The following is a 20,245-nucleotide window of genomic DNA, read 5'->3' on the forward strand; positions in this document are numbered from 1 at the left end:
AAACTACTGGAGAAAGAGTTCAATTAAACTGAAGACATTCAGAAACTTGGTCTGTATCCTAAAATGTTATGGATGCATTACAGGAACGCCTTCTAATGAGCCTGCTGCCCAGAAATGTTGCCATGGAAATGAAGGAGGACTTCCTGAAGCCACCAGAAAGAATCTTCCATAAGATATACATCCAACGACATGACAATGTCAGGTACAGTAAGAATGAGACAGAGTGTGTTTCAACAATCAAGCCATTCATGTCACAAACCCACACATGTTAAATGAATGAGAGGCGATAGACAGACTAGACAGAAAGTGTAAGTTTCATTGTACTTAAATAGTGATTGTGAATACTGAATCAGTGAGTCAATAAGAGTCAACAACTCTCCACTCACGCACAGTCATCTAAGTTCCTGAGTCTGGCTGCCAGCAAAAGCTAGCACAGCGTGTACAGCACCCACAGTGCTAGTGCTATCAACTCAAGAGCTGCTCAATTAACCCACACTGCCACACACACACACACACACACACACACACACACACACACACACACACACACACACACAGCGAGAGATGGAACAAGGCAGTGCTGGGGGGCAAATTCACACAATAGCACATACACATATATACACACACATATGCCATCTCGAAGACATGTTCCAGCCAAGAGATTGGTGAGTGAAAGATGATGCATACAAGTAACTTTTCCATAACTATCTGACTGTCTAAAATATGAGGTTAATCCAGGCCCAGCTCCAGATCAAACATGAAGAGTGGGCTGTATCTATGAGCGCTATAAAAGCTATATGTTTGTACTCTCATTTATCTTCTGTGTTTGCTTAGTTTTGTGATATATGTTTTATTGAGTCAATAACCTGAGTCAGAAAAGCCATGTAACTAATGGCGCCTGGCCGTTGGTTTATTATTATAGTTTTCAATTTAGATTGTAGTTTTTTTTTTTTTTTTTGAGTTGGTCCTTTCACTTGGTTAGTGGTTGTTAGTTTTCGTTTTAGTTGTGTCATAGTGTAATTATTCATCGACATGGCTGGGATCCATTTGCAGTTTTATTGGAGACTTAATCAAACAAGCAGAGGTCAAGACACAGATCAGGCAGTATCGTAGGGCAGACAGAGTGGAGAACATAAACAGACCTGAGATTTGGGCAGGCAGATATCATTCAGAAAGGTGCAGGCGGCAATCCAATACCAATAGTCCAGTAACAGAGCACAATTCAAAGGTGCAGGCAGCAATCCAACAAGAGAGAGAGAGACAGGCAAGATAATAACGAAAAGACAGTCCAAAGATAACAGGAATAACATTTAGAAATGTTCACCAAGTCAAAACAAGGCTTTGCAATGAGTCTGAATGGAAGAGCTCATTAAATAGTCTGAGGTAGTGGGGAACAGTAGTCAAGTAGTTCAAGGACGTCTTACAGCTTGTAAAAGATGATGAGCCTGATTCCAAGATTCCTTGCTTCTCTGAATCCAGTCATTAACTGTAGGAACGTTAGACAGCTCTCCTGCCCACGGAAACAGGGGTGGTTGATATCCCAGAGTACACTGAAATAGAGTTAATCCAGTAGAAGGTTTGCAGAAATAGTTTTGAGCATATTCAGCTCACATGAGATAATGGATTCAGTCCTGTCGATTCTGATTACAATATGAATGAAGAAATTGTGTAAGTTCCTGGTTAAGTCTCTCTACCTGACCATAAGATTGTGGATAGTAGCCTGAGGTGAGGCTTACATTTATCTCCAGTTCCTTGAAGAAAGCAGACAATAGAAGGGAGGTAAACCTAGTACCCCAGTCAGAAACAAGTCTTCCGGTAAACCAAAGAAACGGAAGACTAGATTGCATAGTTATTCAGCCGTCTCCAAAGCAGTAGGTTATTTAGGCAAGGGAGTGAAACGACAAGCCTTAAAGAAGCAGTCAATATAGGTTAGGATGGTAATGTCCATTTGAACTAGGCAGATCAGTGACAAAATCTATGGCGATATGTGACCAGGGATGTTGTGGGATGGGTAGCAGCTGAAGGAGTCCTGCTATTAGTAAATAGGATGGTTTCTGAGTATTGCAAATCCTGCATTCAGATTCAGAATCAGAATCAAAAAGAAATGTATTGCAAAGTATGCTTGGACATACAAGGAACTAGTTTTAGTGCCATAAGCTTCCAGTACACAGTTTTTTTTTTTTTTATGAATCAGGCTAATCGTGTTCTTTTCTTAGGGATGGCCATCAGAACCAGTTCTGAAGTAGTTGGATGGTAGCATCAATACCTGGATGCCCTGAGCTGAGTGTGGAATGAACATGTGTGATCGTTCTCTCTCGAAGAACTACAGGAACAAACAACTTATCTTGGGGGCATTCACCTGGGACATTTTGTTCGGTATTGGCCTGCTCAATCTCAGTAATAATGTCCAACTGGATAGGTGACACAATGAGAGCCGGGGAAATTATATTTTCTGGCTGATTGGAGTCAGAATCTCTCCCAAATTGCTGTGACAGGGCATCTGCCTTGGTGTTCTTAGTACCTGGCCAATAGTTGAGAGTGAAATCAAATCTGGAGAAAATCAGAGACCACCTTGTCTCTTGATCATTCTCAAGTACTCAAAGTTACGATGGTTGGTTAGAACAGTGAATGAATATCTTGCTCCCTCCAGCAAATGATTTCATTCCTCAAGAGCAGCTTTAATGGCCAACAACTCCCTGTCACCCACATCATAATTTCTCTCCACTGGGCTGAGTTTGCTTGAATTGTAAGCACATGGAAACATTTTAATGGGTGAGCCCTGACATTGTGATAGAACTGCCCCATTCTGATGTTGGAAGTGTCAAACTCCACTATGAATGGTGAACTGGGATCAGGGTGGTGTAATATGGGAGTGGTGGTGAATCTTTGCTTCAATTCCTGAAAAGCCTCTCAGGCAATGAGTGACCAGTAGAGACGATGAGAACCCTTCTTTGTCATATTAGCGAGAGGGGCAGCTATGGAGCTGAAATCTCTGATGAAGCGACAATAGAAAGTGGTGAATCCTAGGAAGCATTGCAGCTCCTTAACAGTAGGTGGTAAGGGCCATTTCAGGGCTGTGTTGACCTTGCTCTCATCCATGGTCATGCCCTCCCAACTAATCACGTAGCCCAGGAAAGAGAGGGAGGTCAGATGAAACTCTGACTTCTCTGCGTTGGCATAAAGATGATGCTGAATTAGGCATTTGAGAACAGCCCTGACATGTTGGATATGCTTCTCGAGGGATTTGGAATAGACCAGAATATCGTCAATGTATACAATATACAATTCCAGCTGAGAATGTCCCTGAAGACGTCATTGATGAATGACTGGAAGGTAAAGGGACTGTTGACCAGGCCTAAGGGCATAATATTCATAGGTGGTCGTGGAGAAGGCAGTTTTCCATTCATCACCTCCCCGAATCCGAATGAGATTATAAGCGCTGCGTAGGCCCAGTTTGGTGAAGAATTTAGCAGTTCTCAGTTGTTGCATGTGCAAAGGGTACTAAGGGTAGTGGGTAACAACATTTCACAGTCATTTCATTGAGGCCCCGGTAATCGAGGAACGGATGGAGACTGCCCTCCTTCTTCATGAAGAAAAACCCGGCTGACGCTGGGGAGGTTGAGGGGTGGATGAAACTTTTAGTCAGTTCCTCCTGAATGTAGTTGTTCATGACCTCGGATTCAGGTTGTGATAAGGGAAATATGCGGCCCTAGAGTCAGGCAGTAGGTTCATAGAATAGTCTGAGGGGCTGTGAGGAGGTAGTTGTTAGGCCTTGGTTTTGCTGAATGCTTGACTTAGATAATGATAAACACTGGGTAACCCTGTGCCGTCAGTTTCTGTAACGCTAACCTTAAGAAGATGAAGGGGAGTGATGCAGGGAATACAGTGGGGAAAACAGTTCTCATTCCAGCGGGATATTTGAGATTCCTGATAAGAGGTAGTTGGGTTATGTTTGCGGAGCCAGGACAATCCTAGAATGATGGGTGCATGAGAAGTTGAAATAATGTACAATTGAATGGTCTCCTCATGAATAATTCCCATTGTCATATGAGTTATCTTTCCTGTGCCCAGGGGATGCCCGTCGACCGCTTCAACTGCCAAAGGAGAAAGACATTCTATAAGAGTGATACTGCTTTCTTGAGCAAAGTCCACTGACATAAAATTCCCAGCCGCACCAGAGTCTAACATAGCGCTCATGGACACAGCTGCTGTTGGAAGAGTGAAGGTGACAGGGACAGTAATGCAGTTATCACAATTCAGAGCTAGAATGGGGACACTCACCCAAGTTGCAGGGACTCGGTGAGAACAAAAGGGGCATGATACTCTAATGTGGCCTGGCTTGCCACAGTATCGACATAGATGGTTGTTAATGCAGTGATTTCTCTTCTCAGGTGAGAGGCAATATGTGTCGACTTGCATGGGTTTGTGGTTGTAAGAAATAGGCATTGTATTTGTCCTTGTCGAGGGGCATCAAGATCTAAGAAGATTGTCGATCTGAAAAGTTCTCCCCTCATCTTGGCACACTAACTCAAATTTTACTTTTACTTGTGGTGTACACTAATACATTTGTTGTATAAACAATTTTCACTCATAAATTGTTAGTAAATTTCATAAATAATTACAAGGAAATGGCATGTAACACACTGACATAAACAAAAGTTTGAAAGACTGAAATAGTAGTTTTTTCTAAAACCTCCTCCAATAATATGTTTTATTTTACAACTTCGAAAAAACTTTTTTACCATGTATGCAGACTTCTCCAATCATTTGTCTGTTTAATTAAACTCCACTCTTTACTAACAATTAACTGGAAGCTCTAATTCAGATCTGCCTCCACCCAATCAACTAACAATGGACAACCAAGTTGTTGCCCTACTGTACATTTCTGTTACACTCAAATGTTCATCACAATACAGTGTAAAAGATCTGTTGCTACTTCTGTTTCATTGCATATTTATATAGTCTTTATTAACAATAATAACACTACCAACATAATAATTGAATCAAACAATGCTGATTGGTTAATTGGACCTTGACTCATCAGTGAAACTCACGATTGGGTGGGCTGAGTACCCTTGGGACCCATGGCCTAGGCTAATCTGACTGACAGTACTGTTTTAATGAAAAAAAATCCAACAGATTCAGTAGACACTATACATTGTATGTTCATTCAAAACCAGGTTTCTTATAAAACAGTGATTCACACGCCATTAAAAAGAACAGTATAAGTTAGAGAGAATCACCATAACCTGTTGTCCTCTCGTTCTGTGCAGCATCCTGTTTGCAGACATTGTGGGCTTCACCAGTCTAGCTTCACAATGCACGGCCCAGGAGCTGGTCAAACTGCTGAACGAGCTCTTTGGGAAGTTTGATGAACTCGCTACTGTAAGTAATGCTATTGACATACATGTGTTGAGAGAAAGGGCAGGGGAGCAAAAATCATATCATAAGGCTTGAGTCAGTGGGCATACGTGGTAACTTACAGTATATGATTGCTCTCAGCCTGGCAGCAATATGCTAATCAGCATTATAATTATAATTCTATTGGCCATTAGTGGCCTCAGCTTCTAGAGACCCTCTGTGCACTGCAGGAGAGGAGAAGCGTTTGAGCTGGAAACAATATTATCCTATGGCATTGTAAAAGTGACAGTGGACTAAAGACTTCTGACTTACTGCTGTTCATGTGACAAGATATTAGGATAAGGATATTTACAGTAAAATGTTAAAAACCATTTCTATTTTATAAATAAATGCAGATATTTTGAACTTTATATATATATATATATATATATATATATATATATATATATATATATTCATTTATTATTATTTTTTTCATAAAGAAAATGTGTATGGTGAATGCCCTTGCAAAACTTACCTTTATTGTTAGTCTCTCATCCTTTTTACTGTCTACCAAATCATGTTTGATAACTTTGAAAAATATTAGCAAATCTTGTCCTGAACAAACAACATAGTTTGAAGTGATAATGTTCACAAAACAAACTGTGCAAGAAAAGTTATTCACAGAAGTTTAATAAAAGCTCAAGGGTTTGTTCTGATCCCTGACAATAGTAATATAGAAACTTGTCTTAGCAAACACTAGTAAATATTTCAGCAGCCCCTCACAGTAATTGCTAAATTACCATCCTGACAGCTGTGATCATGTTTGCACTTTTCAAAGGTGCCGTCTGAGATCCTACATGAGCGTCTTTGATGTTGAATAACTGCAAATTACAACTGCTGCTTTTGATAGACTTCTGCATTATTTGGATCTTCGTCATGGATTGTAATTATCAATCCTCCAATAAGTAAAACAGTGGTTTCTTGTATAGAAAGAGACCAGATTAGCTTAATATTTTCGCTTTCGTTATTTTCCTTTCTTCCAACACTTTCACAGCTCACTTTTTCAAAGTCAGCAAGTTAGTAAGTAAATACAATCTTTTCCAGAGATAAGTAAGGCTTTTTGAGAAATGCAGCTCTCTGTCACAAAAAAAGTACAACTTTTTTCAAGTTTGACATTAATTTGAAATTCAGACAACAGTTGGAAGTGAATGGTACAGATGGTGTATGTGTGTGTGTGTGTGTGTGTGTGCTGTGACGGGGTTTCCCACAGTCTCCTCCTGCCCTGTGGTGCCAGATGGTGCATTTCTGATGAAAGAGAGCAATCGATCTGTTGAGTTTCTTCTTTTCTGTCTTTAAGTTTGTCTTGGTCTCTGTAGTCTAAAGTGTCCTATTGTTCTGTTGAATCAATGTGGAGGGTTTTATCCTAATAATAAATGTCTTTACTGACATTTTGTTTAAAGTCATTCTTTCTGAATAAATGTATTTCATTAAAAAAATAACATCTTTCTGACTCCGAACATTAACATTTTATTTTAAAAGTTTAAAGGGGTCATATGATGCGGTTTAAATTTTTCTTTTCTCTTTTGAGTGTTACAAGCTCTTGGTGCATAAAGAAGTTCTGTAAAGTCTAAGACTAAAGTCTCAAATCCAAAGAGATATTCTTTATAAAAGTTAAGAGTCAACCACACCCTCCCAAAATGCCTCATTTAAACATGCCCCCACATCTATGTCACGATGTGGGAAGATTTGCATAATGCCGCCCATATGTTCAAGCAAAGAAAGAAGACGTAACTTTATTCTTGCTGTTGTTGCCAGCATTATGTTGTGGAGACGCTGTGTGTTAACTTCCAAAAGAAGACACAACTAGCAATCAGTAGTTAAGTTGTATTTACAACACTGTTCCAGAACAGTTCAACCCAAATATTCAGATGTGTGCAGTGCATTTTATGGAGGACGAGGCCTGTTTCCTGGGAGAGTAGCCTACAATGTCTGTTTCTATAAAGTGGGGCAATTCCAAGTCTGGTGCTTCTGATTCACAGCCTGTAAGCATGTTTTCATGTGTAATGGATTTGCCACTGATGATTCAAACGTGAGTTTTGAGCAGTGTGGAGTAGAGCTTGTTCTTTGTCGTTTCTCCGATCACAAATGCAGACATGGTTTTATGTTTACGCGATGCGACACACAACACAACATGTAAAAATACAGTGTAAGGCCAGTGTCACACTGGATGCGTGGCGTAAGCGTCTCAGCTGTGTGGATTGTCCGTTTTTAATTCGCTCCCATGTTAACATGTTAGAGCTTGCAGACTGCCTGTGTGAGACACGTGTCTCAGGCGCGGCCCGACCCTCGCGCGGAATACGCGTGCATGCTAGAAATAGAATCGACGCCTATTTTTCACGCGACACGCAAGCGAAAATATAAAATATGTTAATATGTCATTTTGTACACAAATACATATTAATTATTGATATTTTGATGTTTGAAAGTCTATAGGTTGACATAAATTCAGATATAAATAAATAATTATCGATTTTCAAATATTGCACCTATCAAACATAGTCTATTTTGCCATCAATAATGTTCATGTTGTCCTTTATAAGTAGGCTTTATATTTATGCTCAACATGAAGTATAGATATTGTTGTCATGAAGACAAGAGCCTGGTCTGTCCGCGGCCTCCCTCCATGTCACCTACAGCAGCAGCAGCGCGCCAGCGCCGCGTAAGGCACGATTCTAGTGTGTAAAAACACAGAAAACGCAACGCAGCCGCCACAAAAACGCATGCTCATGCCACGCAGCCAGTTTGGCCTAAGTCATTTTAATCAGTAATTATGTCCCCACTGGATGCAACAAATGCCTCGTTTGTAATTGGTTTTATTGTTTTTGTCTCGCCGTGCCAGGACACTCAGCATCACAGTATGTTATGTGGTGTGACATTTCTTTCACATGCTTGAGGTGTTTGGCCAATCACAATGCTCTGCATAGCTGGCCAATCAGAGCACATCTTGCTTTTCAGACCGATGAGCCTTGTAAAAATCGACATGTTTCAGAAAGGTGGGGCATAGAGGAGAAACAATAATGTATAGTACAGTATGTGGAAAACAATGTATTTTTTTTAACCTTAAACCAAATAAACACATTGCATTACACCCAAACACACAAAATAATGTTATTTTTAGCAACATCTTATGACCCCTTTAAAGTTAAATTACATAAACAAGTAATCATTATTTTAGTATTTTCACAGCAGTGCTGATTTTTTTTTTTTTTTTTTTTTTCAATCAACAGAAAACAAATTGAAAATTCACTATTCAAACAAGATTTTGCTATAGGCTTGTATTCACTTTGTGATAGAAAAATCTTAAAAGTCTTGCAAGTTCCACATAAAAGTGACAAGCTCAAAAACAGTATATGGTGTTTCTTAAACTCTCGTCTGCTCATTTAACTGTGAAGTTCCTAATAGTTCGTTCCAGCAGCACCATCATCATTCTTTTATTTATTCATTCTTAAACTGTGTAAATATGTAAGAAATCAGATTCTGTATAACCTGGTAGATACGTGTTATTAATCATCAGACTTACTTTCATCTTCACCTCCAATTAATCGTTGCGTATCTGATTGGCAGGAAAACCACTGCAGGAGGATTAAGATCTTAGGAGACTGTTATTACTGTGTGTCCGGCCTGACCCAGCCCAAAGCGGACCATGCTCACTGCTGTGTGGAGATGGGTCTGGACATGATTGACACCATCACGTGAGTGTTTGTGGCCAAATCTCATTTTGTTTTGACAGCAGTCACTAAGCCGGCCAGCAACATCAGCAGCTACTATCAGACTGCTTGAAAGCTATAAAGTGAGTTTATTTGTGTGTGTGTGTGAGAGAGAGACCTGCTCCACTATATTCATTTCTCTGCTCTGAATTCTAAGGCAGCTTTCACTGCTACAGTCTCTTATCACCTCACACAGGTGCTAGGATATGCGTGCACACACGCACGCATGCACGCACACACACACACACACTTTCTGTCTCACATAAGTGTAGATCTCCTGCTTTGTGCTGGTAGCAAACAGAGAAGAAATTCCTCCTGCAAAGCTCTCTCTCTCTTCAATCATCAGATCCACATTATAGTGAGGTATGAGGAGAGAATAAGGAGCTTTGAAAAAGAGGCAAATAAATATGACATGAATATATAGCATTCAGGTTTCCCACACGTTTTCAACAATGTATTTTTATTTTTTTTATTTTTTTTTCTAGGACCTTTCTTGTTGTTTGTTATGGTGATTATGCCATTTTCTGATTTAACACTTTCACGCATAGTGGTCACTACAGTGGACAGCTCTTTAAAAAGCAATTTCTTGAATTTGCACGAGTTTTCATGGCAAAGTTGCACATCAGCCTCTTTATTGGACCATGGTGCATCTTCCTATAAATTGCAACCAAGTGGCAAGCTGTTGTGTTTCGATTTTTTTCTCCCTCCAAACCAAGATGGCCAAGGGTCAGTCAGACATGCCAAGTTGCTTCCGTAATTATCCACCCATTCCTTCTATCCTAGGAGACTCTTGTAGCTAAAAAAAATATTGCAGCATCGAGCAATATCTAATGAGTCATATCACAGTAAAATTTTCCAAGGTTTGATTTTAGATTGAGAAAAAACTCTGATTAATCACATGTCCACTGTAGTGGACGTCATGCATCAATTGTTATATTTCAGCTGCAATTCATAATTATATTGTGAATATTGCTTTTGAAACTTAAAACTTAAAAACTTAATCTGCAGTGACTTTTTTACTGTAAATAAATGTATTTTTATTATTATAATGTAATTTTCCTTGACATCGAAAAAAGTCATGTGATTACGTAATGTATGACACATGTAATGCATTACTTTACTTGTTAGATCAAAAAGTAATCTGATTATGTAATGCATGTTACTTGTAATGCGTTTCTTTAATCGTTAAATCAAAAAGTAATCTAATTAGGTAATGCACATTACTTGTAGTTAATTACTTGTTACTGTAGATCAAAAAGTAATCTAATTAGGTAATGCACATTACTTGTAGTTAATTACTTGTTACTGTAGATCAAAAAGTAATCTGATTAGGTAATGCACATTACTTGTAGTTAATTACTTGTTACTGTAGATCAAAAAGTAATATGATTAGGTAATGCACATTACTTGTAGTTAATTACTTGTTACTGTAGATCAAAAAGTAATCTAATTAGGTAATGCACATTACTTGTAGTTAATTACTTGTTACTGTAGATCAAAAAGTAATCTAATTAGGTAATGCACATTACTTGTAGTTAATTACTTGTTACTGTAGATCAAAAAGTAATCTGATTAGGTAATGCATGTTGCTTGTAACACATTACTTTACTTATAACATCAAAAAAGTAATCTGAATGCGTTATGCATGTTACTTGTAATGCATTACCCCCAACACTGATCATTTCAGATGAGATTGAAAAAACGCATTGCTAGGTTTTCTCAGAGGAGGGCTATGATAGAAATGTGCATGTCCATCTTGAACATAATCAGAATTATCTGCTAATAAGGGTAAATATCCATACTCTGGTGCACAGGAGGGAGCATCTGAGTGGTTTCCACAGTTGTACCTTGAAAATTCTGATGGAATCATGTCCTCATGTTCCAATATCAAAGATACGTGAAGTGCAACTTGTCTAAAGTTGTATAAAGCCTTTGCAATATTTCACATTTATATTTTTTGTATATACTTTATAGTTTTCACATGATTTGTTATAATTGTATTGATTAGTTTGTTAAATTCACATACTTAGCTGTTTGATTATTGTATTGTATTTAATATAGTATATCTTTAGTTATAATAACCCTCGTCCAGACAATTGATGGACAAAACCAAGTCCCATTTTACATTTTTTACTTTTTGATATTCCATTTCACTCAGATCTATGCCACAATATGGAAGAAAATATATGACTCGACTTTTGTGTCATCGCAATTTAAACACATTTTCAGATCAGTTTATCTTTTGATCTGCAAGTGAATGATTTACAATTGTTTGTGAACAGGTTTAACAAATTAATAAAAAGTAAACAAAAAGAGAGCTGTTTGTTCATCAATTTTGACATCACTATAATTTAGATGCAAATTTTATATTTAAGTGATATTTAGACAACAAGATATTTTACAGAACATTATAACTAAAATTTCACTATTTCAATGACATTTCCAGTTCCCTGGTTTGGAATAACATCTTCCTGATATTTTCACATTGTCTTGTAAATCAAAACTGTACATTTTTATTTATTTAAACCTTGCACCTTGCTTATAAAGACCACTCATGTTTCGCAATTGGAACGTTTACCTTTTTTGTGAATATATGTATATAATCAGGTCTGTTGTAGAGGCTACTGAGGTGGACCTGAACATGCGTGTGGGTTTGCACACCGGCCGTGTGCTGTGTGGGGTTCTCGGGCTCCGCAAGTGGCAGTATGACGTCTGGTCCAATGACGTGACACTGGCCAACATGATGGAGGCAGGAGGACTGCCTGGGTCAGTCACACACCACATTTAACAACATATTCAGACATTTATGCCAACTGCCACACAACCTTCATCTAGCAAGGACTATATGAGCAGAAAGGTAATCATTGGCCCCTCCCACAACAGGAAGGTTCATATCACCAGAGCAACACTGGAATGTCTTAATGGAGATTATGAGGTGGAGCCAGGATTCGGCCATGAGAGACACTCTTTCCTCAGTAAACACGCCATCGAGACGTTCTTCATCGTGCCATCACACAGACGCAAGGTACAAGCACATAGACACATGAATCCACACTAATAAAGCACTAATAAATAGCAAATAGACTATATTTACATTACATCCATGAACCATTTGCTTCTTGTTTATTTTTTTGCTATTTTTATTGCTATAATAGTACTAAGGAGGAATTACATTCTCAGAATGCATCTTAATAAAGCACAAAATTTGTTTTGAACGTTGAACCTACTATTCATCAAAGAATCATGAAAAATTGTATCATGGTTTTCACAACACTAATAAGCAGCACAACTGTATTGTACACTGATAATAATAATAATAATGTTTCTTAAGCAGCAAATCAGCATATTAGAATGATTTCTGAAGGATCATGTGACACTGAAGACTGATGTGATGATGCTGAAAATTCGGTGTTGCATCACGGGAATAAATTACATTTTAAAAGTATTCAAATTGAAAATTGCAATACAATGCAATACTCTTTCCTAATTTCCCATTTCTTCCCGCCCCCTCTCTTTCTCTCTCTCTGCAGATTCTTCCAGGGCTGATCCTATCAGACATAAAGCCAGCGAAAAGGATGAAGTTCAAGACCGTGTGTTACCTGCTGGTGCAGCTCATGCACTGCAGAAAGATGTTCAAGGCTGAGATCCCTTTCTCCAACGTCATGACCTGTGAGGATGATGACAAGGTGTGTGATTATTGCATACAGTATGTCCATCTTTATGCTATACAGTACATTGCGATGGAACAAGGAGGACCAGTGGTGGCACGCCACTTTTTCACATCAACTAAACATAGTCGACTGATATCAGATAGTTGTATAGTGAGTTTTGTAGTTAGTTTAAATAGATCCAGTAGTCTGGAATACACTACACAACTTTTGCCCAAATTTTTACCTTGGTCGACTTGACACCAGTTGTTGGAAGTCAATGCCGGTCTGCAGATTTTGGGAAATCAATATTGACAAATTTCACGGAAATCATGATTGTCACAGAATCTGTCAGAGGATACTAAACATTTTAGATATTTTGAGCCAATTTTAGAAAACTTGTCTGAAAAAAAATAAAAAAATTGTCTGAACCGAGCATCTACCCACTGACCCACAAAATCCCTTCATTGACACCAGAAAAATGAATGAAAATTTTGTGAAAATAATGTGTAAGGAGATTGACTGAACTACTAATGAATATTAAATAACGTTTGTTTACATTTAAGTATCTGTTTAAACCCAGATTGAACATAAACCATTGGGTTTTATTTTATGTCTAAACAGAAACAGATTTGGACTTAAAACCTAGCTACAAGAAAATAAATAAATAAATAATAATAATAAATTAAATAAACTGCCAATCCTGCAATAGATTAAGATAAATGTAAAAAATATTTGATAAAGCGAAATTCTGGTCTGATGGCCTGCAATGGTGTATTCAATTCAATTCAAGTTTGTAGTCAAGTGTCTCTGCACCACATTTACAAAGGAGTGACTCACGAATATTGATAACCTAATTAATATTCATGAGGAATGACATCACTGTGTCATTATGTCAAAAACTAGTCTTCAATCAGCAAAAAGTTCCATTGCTGCTGATATTTGGTGATTGCAGTTTTTTTTTCACAATCCTCCAAAACTTGTTAATCCAAGATCCCAAAATCACCCGCACCCACACAAATCATATTCACTGTTTTAATCCAGTCCATTTTCTAATGTCACTCCTTCAGATGAGTGGATGATTGCACACAGATCCAATCACCGCTGCAGATTTACTGTTCCCATCATGTCTGACTCTCTCTCTCTCTCTTTGTTTTTTGACTTGTATCATTGCATAATTATCTTACCACCACTGCATGTGTGAGAAAATATGCTGAAATGTGTTGAACACCCATCTGTTTTGTACTGCTGATGTGTGTGTAGACGAGCTTAAATGTTCATTTAAGTGAGTGTGCTGTTCTTTTTCTTTACCTAATCGTAATGGGATAGTTCACCAAAGAATGTACATTTAGTCACCATTTATTCACCCTCAAGTCAATCTAAACCTATATGCACACACATAAAGACATTTTGAAATGTCAGCCTCAAAAAAGAAAAAAAAAAGAAAAAAAAAAAAGCATCATGAAAGTTCTCCATGTGATTTCTGCACTATATTTTATATCTCCTAAAGTTATATCATTGCTTTCCATAAGGAATAGACCAACATCTGTGAAACTATCTCAGCTGAACTGAAATTAATTTGTATATAAACTTGAATTTTCAAATTTGGAATCTGCTATACTGGAATTGGAAATGGATATTTTTTCTGTGTCTCCAGAGACGAGCGCTGCGAACAGCTTCTGAGAAGCTGAGAAATCGGACATCATTTTCGGCGGGCATGGTGCAGAACTCTCCCGGGACCAGAGTGAACCGTTACATCGGCCGTCTGATAGAAGCACGACAGACGGAGTCTGAGACAGCAGACCTCAACTACATTACCCTCACATACAGGAGCAGAGAGAGAGAGCAGAGAGTGAGTACACACAGTTGCATGATGGGTAAACATGTAGGCGAGAGCAGATTAGTTGTCACATGGGGGCAGTTGTCAAAGAGCAGGCTTGAACCTCTTAAAATAAAATTATTTCTTAGATTCTGACTATACTATATCATAATTGTTGTGCTATAGTTGCTGGGTGGGTAAAAGAGTAATCACCATGGAACCACAAAGACATAAATCTGGCCCTCAGATTTTAATGCCATTTTTTTTTAAATAAATGTCTGGTTGGGGCAAATAGTTACAGTACATGTGTTGTAAATGTTATAAATCTATCAAAATGATTTTTAATTACAATTTTTGTTGGACAAAACAATGGTTTGATATTTTTTTTGTAAATTTACCTTTTACATTTTTGATATGCCATAAATGTTTTTTTTGTTTGTTTGTTTTTTTAGTGTTTCACCATTTAAATACAGTGAAAGAGTCAAAAATACAGTGTTATTGGCAAGTTGAATTATGCTAAAAAGCCTGCATTTATTTGAACAAAAATTATTGAAGTTTTAACAATATTAAATATTTAAGAAACATTGATTATTATGAATGTTGGAAACAGTTGTGCTGCTTCATATTTTTGTGGAAACCAAGGATTTTTCAAAAGATCATACTGACCTCAGACTTTTGAATGATGGTGTTTGGCTATGCAGAAACACACTTGAACAAAATAAACTTACCCTAGTAAATATCCACAGAAGTGAAAAGTGTGACAATGTACCCTGGTGTCCCTAATACAGCAATAACTGATCCAGGGAATTGGAAGTAATGACTTGGTGTAATGATGAAGTGAAGAATTTCCTCAAGACATGCACGCTGCATCCCCCACATTGTTCTGTTTTGCTTCATGACTCCCTGTCTCCTCTCACTTTCAACATCCTCTCTCCCCATCATCTCTCTTGCTCTCTCCTTTCTCACTAGCTCTCTCAATTGCTCTGTTCTCTATTTCTTTGCCTATATTCAGACCTCTCCGATCCCACCCATTTTTTATTCATGTAAGACGTCCACCCACCCTAACAGAATGGGGGCAACAGTAATGATTTGGGAAAATCTGTCAGACTCACAACATATATTCTCTTTCACACACACACACACACACACACACTCACACTCATGTGTGCAGGAGCACATTGGCTTTCTCTGCTCTCTCTGGAAGTATAATGACATTTCATCTGGCTATCATGATGAGGGGGATGCTGGTTTTTATACTCTAATAAAGCTTACGCAGAAAGCAGTGTGTTTTGCATTGATCTCCTGGAGGCTGCACTGGAATGACACAAAAATACATGTTACTTTTGACACTCACAAGAGATACAACAAAGCACATGTTTGCATGAATATACACCAGTGTTTCTTCAACTTTGGGCACTTTTATGTATTGACTCTCAAAATAATGTGCCATCTGATCTGTCGTATTTACCTTCCTGTGATTCTCATTTTACTCTATTTTACAGTTTTGAACTTCCAACTATTGACGAAATATCAGGTTTTATTAAACAATCTAAGTCTTCCACTTGTCAGTTAGATCCACTCCCCACTCACCTGGTCAAAGCTTGCTTATTTTCTCTATCTGTTCTAGTAACTGATATTAAACTCACATCTGGTGTGGTTCCTTCGTCTTTTAAGGTTACTATAATCACTGCAAGACTTATTATTTTGCTCATTATCGCCCAATTTCCAATTTGTACTCTCTCTCAATAATTTTGGAAAAGGTTTTTCATCTCAGGTTCATTCCCATCTTTTAAAAAATAGTCAGTTAGAAAAATTCCAATCTGGTTTCGGCCCTTTGCATAGTACAGAGACTGCTTTGGTAAAAGTTATGAATGATCTGCTGATGTCAGCTGATTCTGGACTTTTAACTATACTTATTCTACTCGATTTAACTGCAGTCTTTAAAATAATTTTTCATCAAGTTATCTTAGATAGACTACTCTCTATAGGTATTACTGGTGTCCCTCTTAGTTGGTTCAGATCATATCTCTCTGGGCACACTCAGTTTGTTCAACTTAAACATTTTCGATAATATGTTTCACCTGTTACAGCTGGTGTTCCTCAAGGCTCTGTTATTGTCCCTCTTTTATTTATTATTTATTCACTACCCCTTGGTAACATTTTTAGGAAATATGGCATCAGTTTTCATTGCTATGCTGACGCCCAGCTTTATTTATCTTCTAAGCTAAATTCTACCCTTCTTTCTACCTCTCTTTTGGGTCTGCTTACAAGAGATTAAATCCTGGTTTTCGGGTAACTTTCTCAAGCTGAATATTGACAAAACAGAAGTTCTCCCTGTTGGTTCCAAATCTAATTAGTCAAAATCCAACAGTTTTTTACTTTCTGTTGATAACTCTGTAATGTCTCCATCTACTCAGGTTAAAAGTCCTCGATAGAACTTTATCTTTTGAAAAGCGTGTGAACAATATTACTTGGTCTGCGTATCTCCATTTACGGAATATCAGCCACCTTCATCCATTTCTCACACCAAATTCCACAGCTATTCTTGTACATGCTCTAGTTACCTCAAACATTGATTACTGTAACTCTCTTCTATTTGGGCTACCTTACAAACTCCTTCACAAACTTCAACTTGTCCAGAATTCAGCTGCCCGTATAATTACTAGAACCTCCTCCATCAATATATATATCACTCCAGTTCTCTACCATCTTCACTGGCTTGCTGTTAAATATCAAGTAGATTATACTATTTTACTTCTCACTTTTAAAGCTCTTCATAATTGTGCACCCCAATATCTCTCTGATTTGATTCAAATTTATATCCCGAAGCGTATTCTCAGATCTTCTTCATCTGTTTCCCTTGTTGTACCTTCTGTTCGTTTGGCCACTATGGGGTCGAGGGCATTTAGTTGTGCTGCTCCTAATCTCTAGAATACTCACAGTCTATATTAGAAAGTCTTACTACTTTTAAATCATGTCTTAAAACTCACATGTTTAAATTAGCTTTCTCTGATAAATGTTTCATTATTTAATGCCAATATTTGTTGTATTGTTGTCTTGATTCTATCATCATCACTCAACTTTACAAAGTCCTTGAGTGCTCTGAAAGGTGCCTTTAAATAAATGTTTTATTTATCTTTTTTTTAAATGCTTGTAGATTTAACCGTCCCAGACTTTCAGTATTAAAAATATATTTAAAAATATTATGACATTAAAAAAATTCTGATAATATAACTGAATGAAATAATTACATATTTAACAACTTATTGTTTGAAAATTATTTAGTTTTACTCAAACTCTCCCTCAAGTGTGGCAGAATTTTTATCACAGCCAACAAAAAAAGGGTTATTTGTTACCAAGGAAACAAAAGAGTGGTAGTGAAGAGCGCAAATGAAGGATAAGTTGTAATGAAAACTAAGAAAATGTGTTAATATCATTTGAACAGAACATAACATTATTTGTAGTGTTTATATTTTCAATCAAGCTGCAATTTTGTCAAATTTTGTGAAAAGATGTATTTAATTGTGTGGACATTTTATTTAAGTGTGTGTGTTTAAGATGCTAGTTGTAAAATTAGCCATAGCAAGACAAAAGTCTCACCCTATTAACAAAAAAAATTAAATAAAAACTTTCCATCATTGTCATTTCATGACAAAAGAAATATTGATTTTAAATATGGTGGAAATGACATTCAAGAATGATGGTGCAGGAAAAACATGTTTTAGGGTGCCCATACAGTAGCCAAAGAAACACACGTACTGTAGAAAAACTGATTGCTACAACCTATCAAATTGTCTCTGTCTCTCTCTCTGTCACACAGTATCAGCAAGTGTATGACGATGCCTTCATCAGTGCGGTGGTTATCTCGCTTGTCCTCACTTCATTTTTTGCAGTGGTCTATTTCCTCATCTTTCCTCAGTATGTAAATCACAAACACAATACCTGACATGTCAACATAACACACCCTTTTTTTCTTTTTTTTGCCAGACACACTAAATTGATCATTTTACATGCTCAGGTGCATCACACAACATATGTTTATAACATCCTCTCTCTTTCTCTTGCTGCAGAGGTCTTCTGGTTGTGATTCTGCTGGTTCTCTGTTTATGTTTCCACATGGCAAGTGTGATGTACCTTCACATCACTCATGTGCAGGTAACACACACACACACACATGCGCACACACACACACACACACACGCACACACACACACACACACACACTTGTTTTTTTGTGGTCTATCCATAGGCATAATGATTTTTATACCGTACAAATGTATTTTTCTTTCAGTACATGAGATTTGATACATACTGCATTCCAAACGGCATAAATGAAAGCATTTCTAAAGTAAAACTTTGTAATAACGGCAGATGGAAGCACAATGTCAAGCAATGCGCACGTGTCTCACAGCACATATCCTGTGCAATGAAGCTCGCCGTGATTGTCTCTAGTCTAGTGCACACACATGCCCTATGCAGGTAAAAAACCAAGCTCAGAATCGATTCTGAAATGTTCAGAATCAGTACAGAATCACTGAAAGAGTGTAACTAAATGTACAGTAATAACGATTTTGCACAAACTATTTACAGGTACAATTTAAAGGGTTGCATTTGCACCGACCGTGATGTAAGCCGGTCGACAGCGATGTCATTTGTGCGCGGCATTCAGCAGCGTTAACAAAGAAGAATAACATTAACAACAGGAGGATGTAGGACACTGTGAACAGAGCTGTGTTTTTGTTTTGTCTCGTGGGTTCCACAATAATAGACAATAATGAAATGTCGCTGTACTGTATACATAAAATGATTGAAAGAATGGAAAGGAGGATTAAGAATCTCCAACGACAAATAGCAACACTCCAGCAACCACCCAAAACACCACCCAGCAATAATCCAGAACAACACTGTAGAAACTTTGCAGTAAACAGAGCATCAACCTAACAATCACCAAGAGCACCCTACCTACAAACCATAATAGCAACACTTTAGAAACCACTTAGATTGGCCTGCCATCACCTGCAGTAACATCTAAACAGAACATCTAAGCAACCACATGACAACACCAGGCAACCATCCATAACCTTCTGGCACCAACTAGCAACCACCAAGAATGCCTTGCCATCACCTAACAATCACACAGAGCAACCCGCACCACCTAAAAGCCACAAAGCACCTTAATAACAAGCTAGAGAAAGATAACACCACCTAGAAACCACCACCAACAGTCACATTGCAACACCTTAAAAACCAACCAGAGCAACTTAGTACCACCAACCATCCATTGACCATCCACTGACCAACAACCATCCAGAACACCGTAGCACCACCTAGCAACCACCCACAGCACCTCAGCATCATGGAAGTAATTGTTTTCAGTGCATTTGTTCTTGAGGTTTGCTGATTGCTCTCTCCTGTCTTTGTCTGTGTTCTCAGTGCTCTCCTGACTGTCTGACCCTGCAGATCAGAATGGTCCTGTGCGGGTTTCTGGTGCTGCTGATGTACTCCGTGACCCAGGGGTGTGTGGTGAGTGTGTGTGTTCAGTAGAAGAGAGTGACAATTGTATGACTGAGGGTGATGTTCATAGAATATACACTGAGAAAAATATATATACTACCTTTATTTAACTTCTGAATGTGTGTTTATTTATTAGTCTCTTTCAGATGTTCTTG

General features: G+C 37.8%; 1 protein-coding gene across 1 annotated transcript in view; it reads left to right on the top strand.

Moving 5' to 3' along the window:
- adcy1a (adenylate cyclase 1a) overlaps nt 1-20,245 on the top strand; it is a 37,916-nt gene that overhangs the window by 4,776 nt on the left and 12,895 nt on the right. The window contains exons 2-11 of the mRNA XM_052534633.1: nt 84-202; nt 5,274-5,385; nt 8,968-9,095; nt 11,718-11,876; nt 11,994-12,135; nt 12,641-12,796; nt 14,415-14,609; nt 18,397-18,494; nt 18,647-18,731; nt 20,010-20,099. Coding sequence (XP_052390593.1) covers nt 84-202; nt 5,274-5,385; nt 8,968-9,095; nt 11,718-11,876; nt 11,994-12,135; nt 12,641-12,796; nt 14,415-14,609; nt 18,397-18,494; nt 18,647-18,731; nt 20,010-20,099 — 1,284 coding nt within the window. The remainder of the gene's footprint in view (nt 1-83; nt 203-5,273; nt 5,386-8,967; nt 9,096-11,717; nt 11,877-11,993; nt 12,136-12,640; nt 12,797-14,414; nt 14,610-18,396; nt 18,495-18,646; nt 18,732-20,009; nt 20,100-20,245) is intronic.

The sequence above is a fragment of the Carassius gibelio genome, chromosome A20 (assembly GCF_023724105.1).
Source record: "Carassius gibelio isolate Cgi1373 ecotype wild population from Czech Republic chromosome A20, carGib1.2-hapl.c, whole genome shotgun sequence".
NCBI lineage: Eukaryota > Metazoa > Chordata > Actinopteri > Cypriniformes > Cyprinidae > Carassius > Carassius gibelio.